At 54.5% G+C, this 14,298-nt stretch overlaps 1 protein-coding gene across 1 annotated transcript in view; it reads left to right on the top strand.

The window, feature by feature from the left end:
• Window positions 1–14,298, top strand: part of URB1 (URB1 ribosome biogenesis homolog) — a 67,976-nt gene that overhangs the window by 23,225 nt on the left and 30,453 nt on the right. The window contains exons 11-21 of the mRNA XM_032353767.1: window positions 748–921; window positions 1,575–1,704; window positions 2,306–2,422; window positions 3,816–3,928; window positions 5,560–5,679; window positions 7,132–7,248; window positions 7,707–7,845; window positions 8,600–8,770; window positions 9,757–9,950; window positions 12,138–12,356; window positions 13,093–13,272. Coding sequence (XP_032209658.1) covers window positions 748–921; window positions 1,575–1,704; window positions 2,306–2,422; window positions 3,816–3,928; window positions 5,560–5,679; window positions 7,132–7,248; window positions 7,707–7,845; window positions 8,600–8,770; window positions 9,757–9,950; window positions 12,138–12,356; window positions 13,093–13,272 — 1,674 coding nt within the window. The remainder of the gene's footprint in view (window positions 1–747; window positions 922–1,574; window positions 1,705–2,305; window positions 2,423–3,815; window positions 3,929–5,559; window positions 5,680–7,131; window positions 7,249–7,706; window positions 7,846–8,599; window positions 8,771–9,756; window positions 9,951–12,137; window positions 12,357–13,092; window positions 13,273–14,298) is intronic.

The following is a 14,298-nucleotide window of genomic DNA, read 5'->3' as shown; positions in this document are numbered from 1 at the left end:
TGCTCCTTTTGGGTCCAGCGTACATGTGAAATGAGCCCCCAGCTGATTAGAAGGCAGGGGGAAGGGGGTGTCGTGGTTTTGTCACCAGCCTGTCAGTCCATGGTGCGTCCCAGCCTGTGCTGCGCCTGAGGTGTGCCTGGGCCTAAAGGACTTGGCCCCGGGCCGGCTGGGGACTGCGTCTCTTGGGAAGTATCCTCGTTTTGGTAATAGCTCAGGTTCTTGAATTTTATTCTGTCTGTGCAGTGAGTGAGGATTCAGCTCAGTCTCCTGGGTGTCGTTCTGAACCCCAGTGGAGAGGCTGGTTGTTGTGGGCCTAGGTTGCAGGCTCCACGCTTCCCAAGCCTGGAGGTGGCTTTTCCTACTCAGGACATGGGGCCTTTTCTTGTCACTGGGGCACCTGACATGGAGAGCTCTTCCAGGGCCTGGTGGGGTTCTGCTGAGAGAGGAACTCTTCCTGACCATCTGCGTGAGCTCGGTGGCTATCGGGAAAGACCTACCGAACACAGACGGGGAAACAGAACTGAAAATAACTATCAGATTTTCCTTGCAGTTGCCATCTCCTTAGCCACTGCTGAGGCAAGGTCTGCAGGAGGTCAGGAGGTCTGGGTCCCCAGGCTGCCCGGCTCGTGCAGCTCTCCCTGCCAGCGACCCCAGGAGAGGCAAGGGCCAGCCAGACCCAGGGCTTGAGAGGTCTGTGTCCGCCAGTGCCGCCTCCACACGTGTGGATTTACCTCTTTTTCTTCCCAGTTGGACAGCAAATCGGTGAAACACACTGCTTTCTCTCTTATTTCCGTCATTTTGAAAAGAGCACTGAAAACCATCAACCACTGCCTGGAAAAAGAGGTGTGGCAAGGGTCAGGTGTGTACACGGCCGCGCTGATGGAGGAATTCGTGCGGCTCTTCAGAGAAGCTCTGAGCAAGGTAGGCATGGTCGCAGCGGTGGCCGTTCTGGATGAGGTTCTGGAGCCTTCCTTGCAGCCGTCACAGGCAAGCACACCAGGGCAAGAGACAGTCCCAGGAGCACGGAGGCTGGGTGTGAAATGCAGTGCCGTGGAGGGTTCGGGTGCTCCTGGGACCTCCAGGCTCCTAGGAAGTGGATGGTTCTTCCCTCCCCAGCTGCCACGCGCACATTGGACTGGGGCCCGGAGTGGGGGTGGCCGGGAGGTCCCTCGTATGTCTTCCTCCCCAGGGCCTCTTCTAGTAAGGGCAGTCCTCATCTGCAGACGGGGCTCCCGCCCCAAAGGAGCCAAGGTCATGCTGGGCGGGGCCTGAAAGCTGGTTTCCTTTTCCCAGTGTCCTGCTCAGGCAAATGAATTTTGGGGTTTTATTGTAAATATGGGTGCTTGTTTTTCCACCAAGTCCTTGCCATACAGTCGCGGGAGTCAGCACAGGGCAGAACTCACAGAGGATGTGGGCCTGTGTCCCTCCCACACCCCGTCTCTTACACACTCACACGCACCCACACGTGCTCGAATCCTCCCTTTGTTTCCGCTTCTCATTAGTAGGTCCATTTCATTTGTTTTCGTCCCTTGTTGAATGGGACTATTTTTTTGTTTGTTTGTTTTCCCTTTTAGATTTTACCAGACCTCAACACCATCGTGTGGGTCTGGCAGTCCCTTCGAAAGCAGGACGCGAAACAGGATGACGAGAAAGCAAAGAGGAAGGACGGCCGGACTCCGGCCACCTGTGTGGCTCCCGAGTGCGGTGAGCATTGTGGGGCTCTGCTGTGTGCCGACGGGGGGTACGGGCAGCCGGGGACACCGCCTGCCTGCAGGTGCTTTCAAGGGATCTGTTGGAAATGCGCCCAAGCTTTATTCGAGGACCGTGACTCTCTAGAGACTGGAATGGTGGGTGCCATGTACTCTGGCCTTTCCATGTGGGGGTAGGGGCGCTCATTTGCTCTGCAGATAGAAGTGGGCTACACAGTCCCCCCAGTAATGAGACACATCGACTCAGACCTTGTCATTAGCCTGCCAGGCAGTGGGTCTCGTATCTTGTCTCTGGGCTTCTCAGTCCTTATGGTGGCCCTGAGCGGGGAGGTGCTGCTGTGTCCCCATTGTTCATCGAGGGCACCCGAGCACAGAGAGTCAGAGCAGCTGTGACCTGTCTCGGGTCACAGCACCGACATCAGGACTTAAGTCCAGTCTGTTTGGATGGTCTTGACCACGCTGGCTTCATAGGGATCCGTCTGCAGCCTCTGCGTTCGGCCTGGGGTTGACTGCAGTGGGTCACGGGTGCCTCGAAGGCTGATGAAGGACAAAGAACAAGTATGTTTCTTTCTTTAACGTGTCTGATCTTGGTTCAGATGATGCGGAAACCATTCTTCTGAAGGCCGCTCTGCTCCAGGTCCTGTGCCTTTACCAGAAGGTGGTCCCACATGTGGTCATGCAGTACAACTTTGACTTCAGCAAGCTCCTGAAAGGTACGTCCCCCGAGACCGCAGGCACTCCTCCGCTGGGGGTGTTGTGGGTGGGGGGGGTTGCAGGAAGGAAACCCAGCTAAGCCAGAGCAGAGCCCCGGAGCTGGGGCCAGGAGAGCTCGTGGGCAGCTTCACCGGCATGCCTGAGCCCCCAGTCTGGTTGTGTGTGTTTAGACTAATATATTTTAAAGATTTTATTTATTTATTTGGTAGACAGAGATCACAAGTAGGCAGAGAGGCAGGCAGAGAGAGAGGAGGAAGCAGGCTCCCTGCTGAGGCCCTATCCCTGATGCAGGGCCCTATCCCAGGATGCTGGGATCATGACCTGAGCCGAAGGTAGAGGCTTTAACCCCCTGAGCCACCCAGGTTCCCTGGACTAATGTATTTTAAATAGTCGGTCTTCCTTAAGTAAACATGAGATGAACACTTAGCAGCAGGTGGAGACCGGAGAAGGCAGGCAGCCCGAGCTGTCTGCTGGGGAGGAGGACAAATCCGATCGTGTGACGTTAAGTCTGAAGCTTCTTTTCAAAGGAGCAGGGGTGCAGGGATCAGAGGGTACCTGATGTAGTGAGCACTGGCTGTTATGGAAGACTGATGAATCACTGGCCTCTGCCTCTAAAGCCAATAGCACATTAAGTGTTAATTGAATTTAAATAAAAATAAATCAATTAATTAAAAAAAAGGAACTGAGAGCCACTGAGAAGGGATGTCCCATCTGCACAGAGGCACTTCTGACATCACTGACTCACGTTCTCCCCAGTGAGGCAGGTTCAAACCGCATCTTGTAAAAGTAACGTTATGCTTGCCTGGTCACGTTTCCTTGATGGAAAAGTTTGTCTAATAAAATCGATTTCGTAATTGGGCCTACCGAAGAACGCTTGCAGAAATATCATTCCTGGGATTTATATAAGCTATTGGAATAATCCTGATGAGAAACTATAATTAACTTCTTAATTGTTTGAAGGCAAAAGGTTCTCTCTGCTGTGGGAGTATGGAATTGACCATGTACTGTTTAGTACTGTGTCGTTCCCAAGCGAAGAGAAACCCAGACTGCAGGGCCGAGGATAAGGACCCAGGCTGGGGCTCCGGTGGCCACAGGGTGCTTCTGACATCTCTGCGATCTGGGGCATGAGGGCTGCGCTTCAGGCTGTAGGGAGGGGTCAGTGGGGGCCAGTGGGCTGCTCGGGGCAGGTGGGAGTTCAGGCTCTTTGCTGAAGGTTTGGCCACAGTGTGGGGCCGGGGGGAGGCAGGCAGAAGAGTGGGCCTGGGACAAGGGGAGCTCCTTCTTATCTCTGCCAGGGGAGCTCCTTCTCTAGTCCCCCTGGACCAGGGCATCAGGGGCTGGGCACCTTCCTCCGCGGGACTTCCTGTCTGCGTTCCTCTCTCCTGCCCACAGGCGTCATCTCCGAGCAGGGCCTCCGAGACCCGGTGCCCCCCATTCTGCAGCATCACATTCTCAAAGTGGCTCTGGAGCTGCCTGCCAGCAAGTTTTTATGGTTAAAGGCACAGGTAGGAAGCAGAGAGTTCCCACCATCTGTTAACTACCTCGCAGGCATGCTGGTGTTTTGGCCTGGAAATTGCTGACTGGATCAGAACCTGACTGTTGGTTTCCAAGACAGCATTCATGCATCCCTTCTCAGACGCATTCAGAGCAGAGGCCAGGGCCTGATGGTGAACCAGGAGGCTTTGGAGTCTCTGCTTTTGCAAAATAGGGTGTTTTCGTGTGTCCTGACTGAAGCGGTATCATTGCTGGTTCTTGGGAGTTTGGTTTTTTTATTTTTTTATTATTATTATTTTGCTTTTTTTAATATTGAAGGCTTTACCTTTTGCTTACTATTTTAAAACCTTTTTGGAAATAAATAAAATACATTTCTTCTCCTTTGTCCTTATCCTGGAAGAAGGTAAGACAGAGATACAGGAATAGACACCAAGCTAGGAAAGGATTGAGGCTGACGGAAGAATCGGTAAAAATTGTTGGCATTTTTTTCTGCCTTTAAGAATGTCTTCTAGAGCTTTCTGGAGAATATAACTTTGAATCAAAGCGAACTCAAGGTGTGGCAGATACTTAATCTGTGTATTTAAGCACAGGATGCCTTTGGCTTCTATCCGAAGGAGAAATGACCAGGGGAAAACTAAACATTGTCAGAATGTGATTCTCAGTAGCTCAGATCGCTGGTGTTTCAGTGACTTAGATCTTACTTAAAATCTTATGGAACCAATAGGGTGGCAATGGATGTGGGCATTTTTACGTGTTGTATTTCTGCAAAGGCCTGAGAATGTGGGGAGTACTGGGGTCTGTGCCTTTCCCCAGGTCCTCTCCTGAGGTTCACGGGCATCGTAGTTGAGGTTTGACACATGTGCTCCCTGTGTCCACCCCTTATAGCACTTAAAGACGGGGCAGCCGGGGCACCTGTGCAGGGTGCCAGCCGTAGTCGGAGGACCCAGGACTGGCCCCAGGCCATGTCGCCTACAGCCCAGCTCTCAGTCTCAGCACCTCACTGCGAGGTCACTGCCATGGACCCCAGAGAGGTGACTGGTCAGGGGTGTCGTTGAGTTGTTCACCTCAGCTGAACAGGGCCAACGGGATCCTGATGATTTATTTGGAAAGTGAACAGAGGGAGGCCTCTTAACTTCACAAGAACTGGTGTTCAACTGTTAACTTATGTTCAGTGTGCCATCTTCTGCCTGCAAGGTGCTGTCTGCTGGGCTTCGCGAACACCAAGCCCTTCACGTGTTCGGGGTCACCATCATTGCCAGGGGCTGCAGGGACACCCCAGCCAGACAGCCTTGATGGCACTGGGACCAGGGATCTGGAGCCGCATTCTCCGCTGAGATGCGCATTTGAAGCTCAGAAGCCTTTGCGAGAGGCTAAGTTGTGTCTAAAGGGTCGGTTGTGCCCACGCCGGCATCGTGCTGAAATGCAGCTGGCCCAGCTGCTGGTCAGGGGTTTCGTTGAGGTCCTGAGGCTCCCCAGTCTAAGATCCCAGCAGTCTTGCCAGCTCGCGGTTACAGTGAGAGGAGGTCAGAGGCCTGGGAGCACGGGGCGGGGGGAGGGGGGGCACGCATGGCGTGCGGTACCTGTTTGCTCTGTGTCCTGAGGCCGTTGCAGTGTTGATCACGTGCCGCTCTTCAAACTCCAGGAAGGGCCCGATGCAGACATTGTCGGAGGAGAGCGGTCAGTATTTTACTTACTGATGAAAATGTTCGTGACCAGCAGCCACCTGCAGCTCAAGTCATCCACCAGACTCCTGATTATAAAGGTGAGGCTGTTCTACCAGTCCCTGATTCTGAGGGCATTTTCACTCTTTGTTATGGAAGGTACTTGGTAAACAGTTGTTGATTGAAGGGTGTATCAGGGCCTCTTTCAATTTAAAAATGGGAGGTTATTTGACAATTGTAATTTATGATGTCTCAACCCAGCTGCGTTCCCGAGAGGTAGCACGGCAAAGTGGGAAATGCAGGCTTTGAGGTTCTGTTCCCAGATCTGAGTCTTGGTTCTGCTCCTTCCTGGGTGGCACTGGACAGGTCCCTCAGCCTCTCTGGACGTGGTGTTCCCGTAATGAACGGGAATGATGAAATGGTCAGATTGCAGGGGAGAGGACTTGTGATCATGCTGTAGGGCGTGTGGACTCAATAAATGGATTTCTGGCCCTTCGGGGAACTGTTCAAATAGACGATCCCTCTTGCTTCTCCCAGCCTTCTCCGGGGCTCAGCTGTCCTGACCTCCTCGGTCACCCACAGCACGGGTGTCAGAGTCAGTGGAAGGGACAGAGAGTTGGACTGTCAGCTTCTCAGTCTTGGTACTCACTTGGTGTAGCTGTAGGAAATCGCATTCCTTGTTTCTGCTGTCCAGCGGACGTCTCATGGGTGCTATAGAATTCCTGATGGTTTTTCGGATGCAGAGATTCTTCCTTTATTTGAGGGGCCGATTGTCTTGCTGCCTTATAACCTTCTCACCTGAGCTGCTCGAACAACGAGAATGTCTGGGTCTTGACCTCTGCTAGTTGCCATTTCCCTGTAGGCCTGCTCTTGACCCCAGCCTGATTTCGTGATCGCTGACTGCACACAGGCGGGATTGGCACCATTGGGTCTCCCTTCGGGGCAGGGCTCGTGCACTGGGACTGCTCAGACGCTCAGTCTGTGGCATCAGGCCATTTGGGGACATCACTTAATCCCCCTGATTCAAGATCCTGCCCCTTAACACATTCTGTTCTCTTAGAAATGCTGGTGCTCCTTGCCCCAGGTCTGAGGCTTCAGGGGCCACACTGTGGTGACGTGATGTGACGCAACGCGACGCGATCTGACGCGACCCAGTGTGATATGAGCGGTGTGTCGCCTTGGAGAATTTCATGCAGGCTGATGGTGGGCTGCTGTCATGCATGTCTACCTTTGTGAAAATCCGGATAGAAAAACCAGACTCCTAAGTAGCAGCTGGAGGCTTTTTTCTTTTTATTATTTAGGAGTTGACGGAAAGGAATAGGAGACAGCAAGACCAGAGATGGGGTGATCGCTCACAGGGCGCGGGATGATGTCTCTTCCTTGTTTCCCTCAACCTCGGGAGTGCTGCTTTCAAAGAGTGGCTTTTGGAGTAGGGCTGCACATGAGACTTTGACCCCTCTGTGCCCTTGGGTCTCCTTGGGCTCCCACAGAGCGCAGCCTCCGTTCTGCCCCCTACCCACCAACGCCGCCCCCCGGGGTCTGCTTCCTGACAGATTCTGCGGGACACGGGGGTGTTCGAGCACACCTGGAGGGAGCTGGAGCTGTGGCTGGAGCACCTAGAGGACACCGCGGAGGAGAAACGAGAGACCGTGATTCAGTTTTTGGAACGGGTAGGCACCTATTTCCGGTGTTTGAGGAGCACATTAGTAAATATGCCAATTGCACTTTAGTATAATTAAGGCATTTTTGATGCCCTGGTGCCGAATGCCCTGTTTCTGGCTTACTTCCTAATTCTGCTGAGATGTCAGAATTCGCTTCGTTGTCAAAACTGTAAAATGGGACTGTATTACCGTGTACTATTTTAGTTTCCTTTTGAGGATCTGCTTTTGGACAGAGAATAGTGGTATGCTTAGCGTGATATTAAAAGCAATGGTTTATACTAAATGGAATTTTTTTTTTTAATTCTATAACACAAAGTTAAAAAAAACTTTGGGGAAACATTATTGTTCTTATGGAGGACTGCTGACATGTTAACTCTTTCCTTATTTTACTGGTAAGATTTTTTGGGCATATTTGTATTTCATTTGTGACCATCTCAGTGTTTTCTGCTTGACTCTTCAATGCCCAGGTTTTGCTGACGTTGGTGGCGAATCCCTATTCCTACACAGACAAAGCCTCTGACTTTGTCCAGGAAGCCAGCACGCTGCAGGCCACTGGGACGAAGCAGGATGCCGACGATGTCAGCATTCCCGTCTCTCACATCGACGGTAGGCGCCCCTGCCTCTGTGCTCCTCGGGCTTCCGAAGATCGAGCCACTGTGGCCAGTTAGTGATGAAAATGAGAAGCGCATTCGTGTCTTAATGCAGAGTGCACACACCTGTTTCTTTGAGTCAGCGATCAGCCTGCTCTGGAAATGAAAATAGCCTTATTCGCTCGTAGAACAAGGAGTAGGTACAGAGTCTGTTTGCTGGGTAATTTTTGTTTGTGCAGTGTTCCTCTGTGCCAGATGCTGATCTCAGCTCTTCATAAATCTACCTCCTGCAACCTTGTGACGCACCCTACAGGGCAGGTGTCCTTATCCTCATTTTGTACAGTGATAAGGCAGCCGAGACACAGAGAGGTTAGGTAATTAGCTGAAGTCACACAGCTAGTACCTAGGAAAGTCAGGGTTTTAATCCAGTCATTGGCTCTGGTCTACGCTTCAACCCTTACCCTTTTTGCTTCTCAGATTTTCCTTTGTTTGCCTGAATATCCGGGTTAAGGTTTGGGAGCTTGTCTGTGTCACTTGAGGAAACTTCAGTCTCTTACCACCTGAGCTGGAGAGCCTGCATTTTGTCTGGCAAAGATCTCAAGATTTCATAGGCGATGTCCCGACCGGTTTAGAATCAGCCTTCATGTTAAGCTTTTTCCCCCAGAAACATTTAGCTTTTATCAAACGTGCTCCCTTCCTGTGGAGCTCTTTGCAGTGGGTTCCTTTCGGGGGCTCTTGGCCTTGGTTTGACTCTCCCTTTTCTGACTCAGATGTTCTGGACATGGTGGACGTCCTGGTGGAGGGCAGTGAAGGCTTGGACGAGGAAATTGGATTCTTACTGAATGAAGACATGATCCTACTCACGTTCCCATTCAGTGCTGTGGTGCCCGCTGCCCTGGAAGCCAGGAATAAGTTGCTCCTCGGGACGGAAAGTGAAACAGGTACCTGTGTGTCGTCGGGATACCCTGGGTATGTCGTCCGGCTGGGTCTCTTGGGGTAGGTGCTGTGAGTCCAGGGGCTCCGGGAGTAATTGCTGAAACTCCAAGGCAACAAGATTCAGACCCACCAACGTGATAGCTTCCTGGTCTCTAGAGCTAAACATGTAGGGATAAGAATCCAGGGGCTGGCTGGACTTGCGGAGAGTGGTCATTTGAGGATAAATCCATAGTCATTTGCATGGCCGCAGAGAGCCCTGCTACAACACTCATGTTTTCTCTTCATCGTTTATTCTTATCATGATGCTAGGCTACAAGTCCTTCATACTTGGTGGAAATTGCTGGAACTAAGAACCAAGGAAGTACTCACAGATCATAATGGTGTCCTTAGTCAGGCTTGCTCACGCTTTGCTGCAGGAACAAATAAGCCCTGACACGTCGTGGTTTAACAAGGAAAGGTGTTCTTCTAGACCTTGGCGTAGTCCAGCACAGGTCACGTTGCTCTCTTGGGTGATTGTCCTCTGGGAGGTAGCTCAGGGACCCAGGCCACTCCCATCTGGTAGCTGTGCCATCTCAACATGCATCTGAGGTCAGTGTGGAAGAGGAAGAGAGAGTGGGCAGTGAGGCAGAGGCTGTTCTGTCCAGGTCTGGAAGTAGTGACATCAGTCACATGGTCACAGCCTCCCCACAGGGGAGGCCCGTGTGCCAAGGACGGGAAATCAGTTGGGGAGCACCGAGCGAGTCCTGGCCTCCGTGGCTTCTGCACCACTGCTTCTGCACCTGCGTCTGCACTTCCAGGCCTTGGGACCAGAAGCCTGAGTGCGTGTGTCACACATTCAACGGGACGGGGCCTGGGTGTGCTCTGCAGTGATAGCATCTGCCTTTCTGGCGTGCATTTTGCGGGTCTCGTATACGTGTGGGAGTTGGTGTGATTGATGGGTCACAGAAGGGTGGTCCCAGCAGCCACGCTCACATGTCTCACTCCCCTTCAGGAGAGAGCGTCGTGGCGTACCTGACGGCAGTGCTGACAGACCTCCTCCACACCCAGAGAGACCCTCTGGCTCTGTGTCTGCTGCTTCAGGCTTACGACAAGTTGGAGCCTCCAGTTCCGTCTTGCGGTCATCAGCTGGCCCGGTTCCACGGGTACTACAGCCGCTGGATCCCGGAGCCCGCCCGAGAGGCCTTGGTGAGCTGCAGCCTCGCTGCTCCCACGGAGGCCAGGCCTTGGCCTGTGAAACCCCGAGGTGTCATCCGTGGGCCACGCTGGCTGTGCCCCCGCCGGATGGCTGTCCGGCTGCTCGGTTTCCAGGGAGGAGCTTGTTAACCTTCTGGTCTCCCTGCACGAGAGAAGGAGCTCAGGGCACCACGGCGGCCCAGCGGCTATATGGGTGGATGGCTACCCACATACCCATGGGTGTGTCAGGGATGCAGGGACTGAGTTTCCCGCGAGCTGCATGGCCGCCTTGTCACTGTGCCAGCTTGGGTCAGGAGGGAGGTTGTCTTTTCCCCTCCCAGTTTCCCCTACCAGGTATGGTATGCCTGGGTCCTAGCTTGCCTCGGCGGGCCTTAGCACGCCCCTCAGCCATGCGGGCTCAGCTGTCAGCCCGGGCCGTGGCGGCCCCCAGTAGTCTCCATTCTGTGAAGACTGGGAAAGTGGAAACAAAGAATTTTCTTTCTTTATGTGGGGACTACATTTTTGTTTGTTTGTTTGTCTGTTTTTTAAATTTATTTATTTGTCAGAGATCACAAGTAGGCAGAGAGGCAGGCAGAGAGAGAGGAGGAAGCAGGCTCCCCACTGAGCAGAGAGCCCGATGCGGGACTCTATCCCAGGACCCTGGGGTCATGACCTGACCCAAAGGCAGAGGCTTAACCCACTGAGCCACCCAGGCGCCCCAGGGGGACTACATTTTTGTAATGGGTGCTGTAGGTCTGGCCCCAGTGCAGACTATTTATGAACGTTGGGGGGCCTGGGGAGCAGTTAAGTGTGGCGTGCATTTTTTTTTATACACTGAGTTTTTAGCTGTTCTTGAAAAAGGCAGCTCAGGGCCTCCTTGCCTTGTGGTATCTGTAGCCATGTCTATGGTGGTTGCACATTTCCGTTCATCAGGGCCCGCTGCTAGGGGGTACGATCGCCTTTCAAGTCACTTAATCCTCACAGCAACTCCGAGGATGTCAGGACTTACTGGCCTTATTATACACATGGGGAAACTGAGGCACAGTGATTCTGTCACGAGGCAGCAGTGGGGGCAGGGTCAGGATTCCGGCCAGGCAGTGGACTCCAGCATCCACCCCCTTCCCAGCCGATGTCACCTTTCTCTGGGGGCTAGGCTGTGCTTCAGACTGGGGGGTGGCTGGTCAGAGCTCAGGGGACGTGTCGCAGTTCAGGGCTGCACCTCCTGGGTGCTCGAAGGAAGGTGTCCCCTCTCTGTCGAGTAGTCAGCAGTGCTTCTCACGCTCCAGGGGGCGTCAGATGTGGTCTCTGGGCTCCTCCCTGAGGGTGTTCGGTTCACAGGTCTACCGCGGGATCCGGGGGTTGGCCTCTCTCTGTGGTTCCGAGCAGTGTGGCTGTCGGTCCCGGGACCGTGCCAGGACGTCTGCTGGTTTCCGGACACACAGCCTCGCTTCACTGGCCTAGGAAGTGGAGTGTGTGGAGTCACGGTAGTACAAGGTGCCTGAGGGTCACCAAAAAAGGCAGAGTGATTGTCATAGAAGAAATCAACAACTTCGGTTTGAGGTAGAACTCCAGAAATTTGTCTTCATTCTGTCCACTGTCTTGTTAGTCTCCCAACAAGGTACTCTGCCCCGGGCTGCTGGGGAGCCAGCAGGACTCTGGAAGGCTGGGGCTTACCGAGCCGGCTCCTGCACGGACCTCCCACTTCCCTGCCACTTTCACAGTGACTCTGCTTTTTAAGATGTTATTTATTTATGTATTTGAGAGTGAGAGAGCGAGCATGAGCGAGGCGAGGGGCAGAGGGAGAGGCACTCTCCCCACTGAGCGCAGAGCCTGATGCGGGGCTCGAGATCAGGACCTGAGCCGACATCACGAGTCAGGTGCTTGGCCGCACAGTGCCTCTTCTGAGTGAAATGTCTGTTGCATGCAGCTCCAGACACACGTTCCCCCGCATGTGAACGCCTTCCCCATCCAGTGCCTTCGTGTTTACGCCCTCTAGGGACAAACGAGTGACTGAACACTGCGGCTTAATTGACTGAAATAAAACAGCATGCAGTCCCATATTTTTTAGTATTGGGACGTGATTGGGAAGTGTCCCCTTGTTGTGAACGTCACCCTGTACCTCTCTTAGCTGACCGTGTACCTTTTTCTTCTGTGGTTGTCTGTGTTTCCTCCTCTCCGGGCTTTTGCTGCCTCCCCAAGCCCCTTCAGATGCCAGGCAGCCTCGCCCCCCGGGGTCCTCCCGCCGCCTCCTTCGCCGCCCTGCTGCAGACGGCCTACGAGAGCCAGGGCGCGCTCCTGGACGAGCAGGTCCAGGCACAGCTGCGGGCCGCCCTCCCGCACGTCCCGATGCCCCGGCTCCTGCGCTCGGCCAAACACCTGCTGCTCTACCTCCGGAGCACCGTGGAGAACTTCGGCCAGGTCAGCGCCGCTCCCCTTTCCCGCAAACCCCACGTGTCCCCACATCTCTGCCTCCAGAACAGCCCCCTTGGAGTTGGGTCCAGACCGCTTGGCGGTGTTGGGGGAGTCTCACTGTCACCCTGTTGCTCACGAGGAGACTTCATGACGTGGCATACACAGGGCCGTGAGGTCCCCCCGCAGCTGGGGAGTCTTGGCTGCTAGTTCATGGCCTGCCCCTCTCTCCCGGACTGCTGTTTTTTCCTGGAGCAGACATGCAGAGGTGGGTTTTCTGCAGGCCTCAGTAGCCTCACAGAATCTGGCCCCCTCAGCACAGCTGTCCCCCCCCCAGACAGCTGCAGACCGGGAGCCGCCATGGCCGACCCTGCTGCTAGGGCCGCCGCCCATCAGGCCGGCCTCTCCCCACAGCGGACTGGATCAGTGCACGGCCAGACCCACCGTCTTTCATAAGTTGTAATTTTGTCCTTCACTGGTGAGCTTTCTGTTCCCAATGTGGTTTACAGAGTTGCGGTGTGGGTTTCCCTCACCTTGGTCAGGATAAACCCCCATGCTTCAGCAAGGTTCGGGGGCACATCTTACTGGGAGAGGAATTTGAGGTTCTTGGTGTTTTATGAGGAGTTGCCACTCGAGCCTGTTTCTCTCCTTGTTTCTGGTCACGTGGGGACGGGGTAGTCACGGTCATGGTGACTTCGAGGCTTTTCCTGGCCCCTGAGCAATCGTGCGGCTCTCGTCCTCACAGCTGGGCCGAAGCGCAGGCCCTGCCGTCCTGCAGCTCCTCCTGGACCTCCTCCGGCGCCTGGTCGTCCACTGTGTGCAGCTGGATGCACAGAACCAGCAGAAGTGTGAGGCTGCCCAGGCCGAATCCGACCTCTTTTTGGACATGGAGTGCGTGGCCTCGCTGGAGCTGGCCGGTGACAAGGTACTGTTGCTGTCCTGCTGTGGGTCTTGTTAGCCTGTGCCTGTCGCATCTTGGACCCTGGCCCTCCCTTTCCTTCTGATCCAACATGAGGACATGTTCGTTGTAGATAAATAAGGACAGAACACTGCAAAAGAGACACTGTACTCCCCAACTTAGCCCCTGACCCCTAACTCCTGCGCCTGCAGAGAAGCACGGTATGACGTGGTGTGCAGCTTTCCAGTCGCCTTCCCTCCGAGCAGTTGCCCTCACACCGGGCAATGTGAGCATCTTGAGAAACTGGGAACGTTCTCCTTTGGAGCAGTAGCGGCCCGGGTCGAACGAAGGCTGGGCGGTGGGTGCGGCCGGCCCGGTAGCTCCAGAGCGGGAGCTCATGGCTTCAGGAAGCAGCCTCCCCCCTGCTGGGGACCCCCAGGCCGCCGCTGATGGGCCAGGGTGTGTCTTTCTCTCACCACCCTCTGTGTTCGCTGTTTCACTGAGCTTGGGAAGCAGCCGCACTCTTCACGCCACGCTTCTCACGGATGGCCTCGTCTGATCTCTTTGGTCACTCTGAGTGCTGGGATTAGTGTTCCCCATGGCGGTTTAGAACGACTGGATCAGATTATCCTGTCACCCGGCAGGGGCACGCAGCCGCTTTCCGCTGGGTGGTCTGAACACAGCGGGGGTCAGAGCTGGTCCCCCGGGGGTCGCTCAGGGCTCAGCCTCTACCTGCATGTGACCTTCAGTTCCTGCACCTGGGCTCACCCAGCTGCTTGATCCCCATCTGCCATTCCCAGATGTGGGGTCTCTCGCATGCCGTGACCCCGCTGCTCCTGGGATGCCCGTGTCCCTCAGTCAGACCGTCGTCAGAGGGCAGGGCCGCTAAGCAGGAGCCAGGTGACCGGCCTTCAGCACACTGGGCGTTGCTGCGTAGCCAAGCCCCGTTGTATGGTTGATCCGTTTGTTCAGGCTGAATTGGTCAGCCCCTGCCGGTGTGGGTGGGGCACCAGCCCGGTCTCCATCAGCGTCACAGTCGCCCTGGGGGCTGGG

This window comes from Mustela erminea, chromosome 1, assembly GCF_009829155.1.
Source record: "Mustela erminea isolate mMusErm1 chromosome 1, mMusErm1.Pri, whole genome shotgun sequence".
Taxonomy (NCBI): domain Eukaryota; kingdom Metazoa; phylum Chordata; class Mammalia; order Carnivora; family Mustelidae; genus Mustela; species Mustela erminea.
Note: the sequence above shows the minus strand (reverse complement) of the source record. Positions and strands in the feature narration are given on the sequence as shown.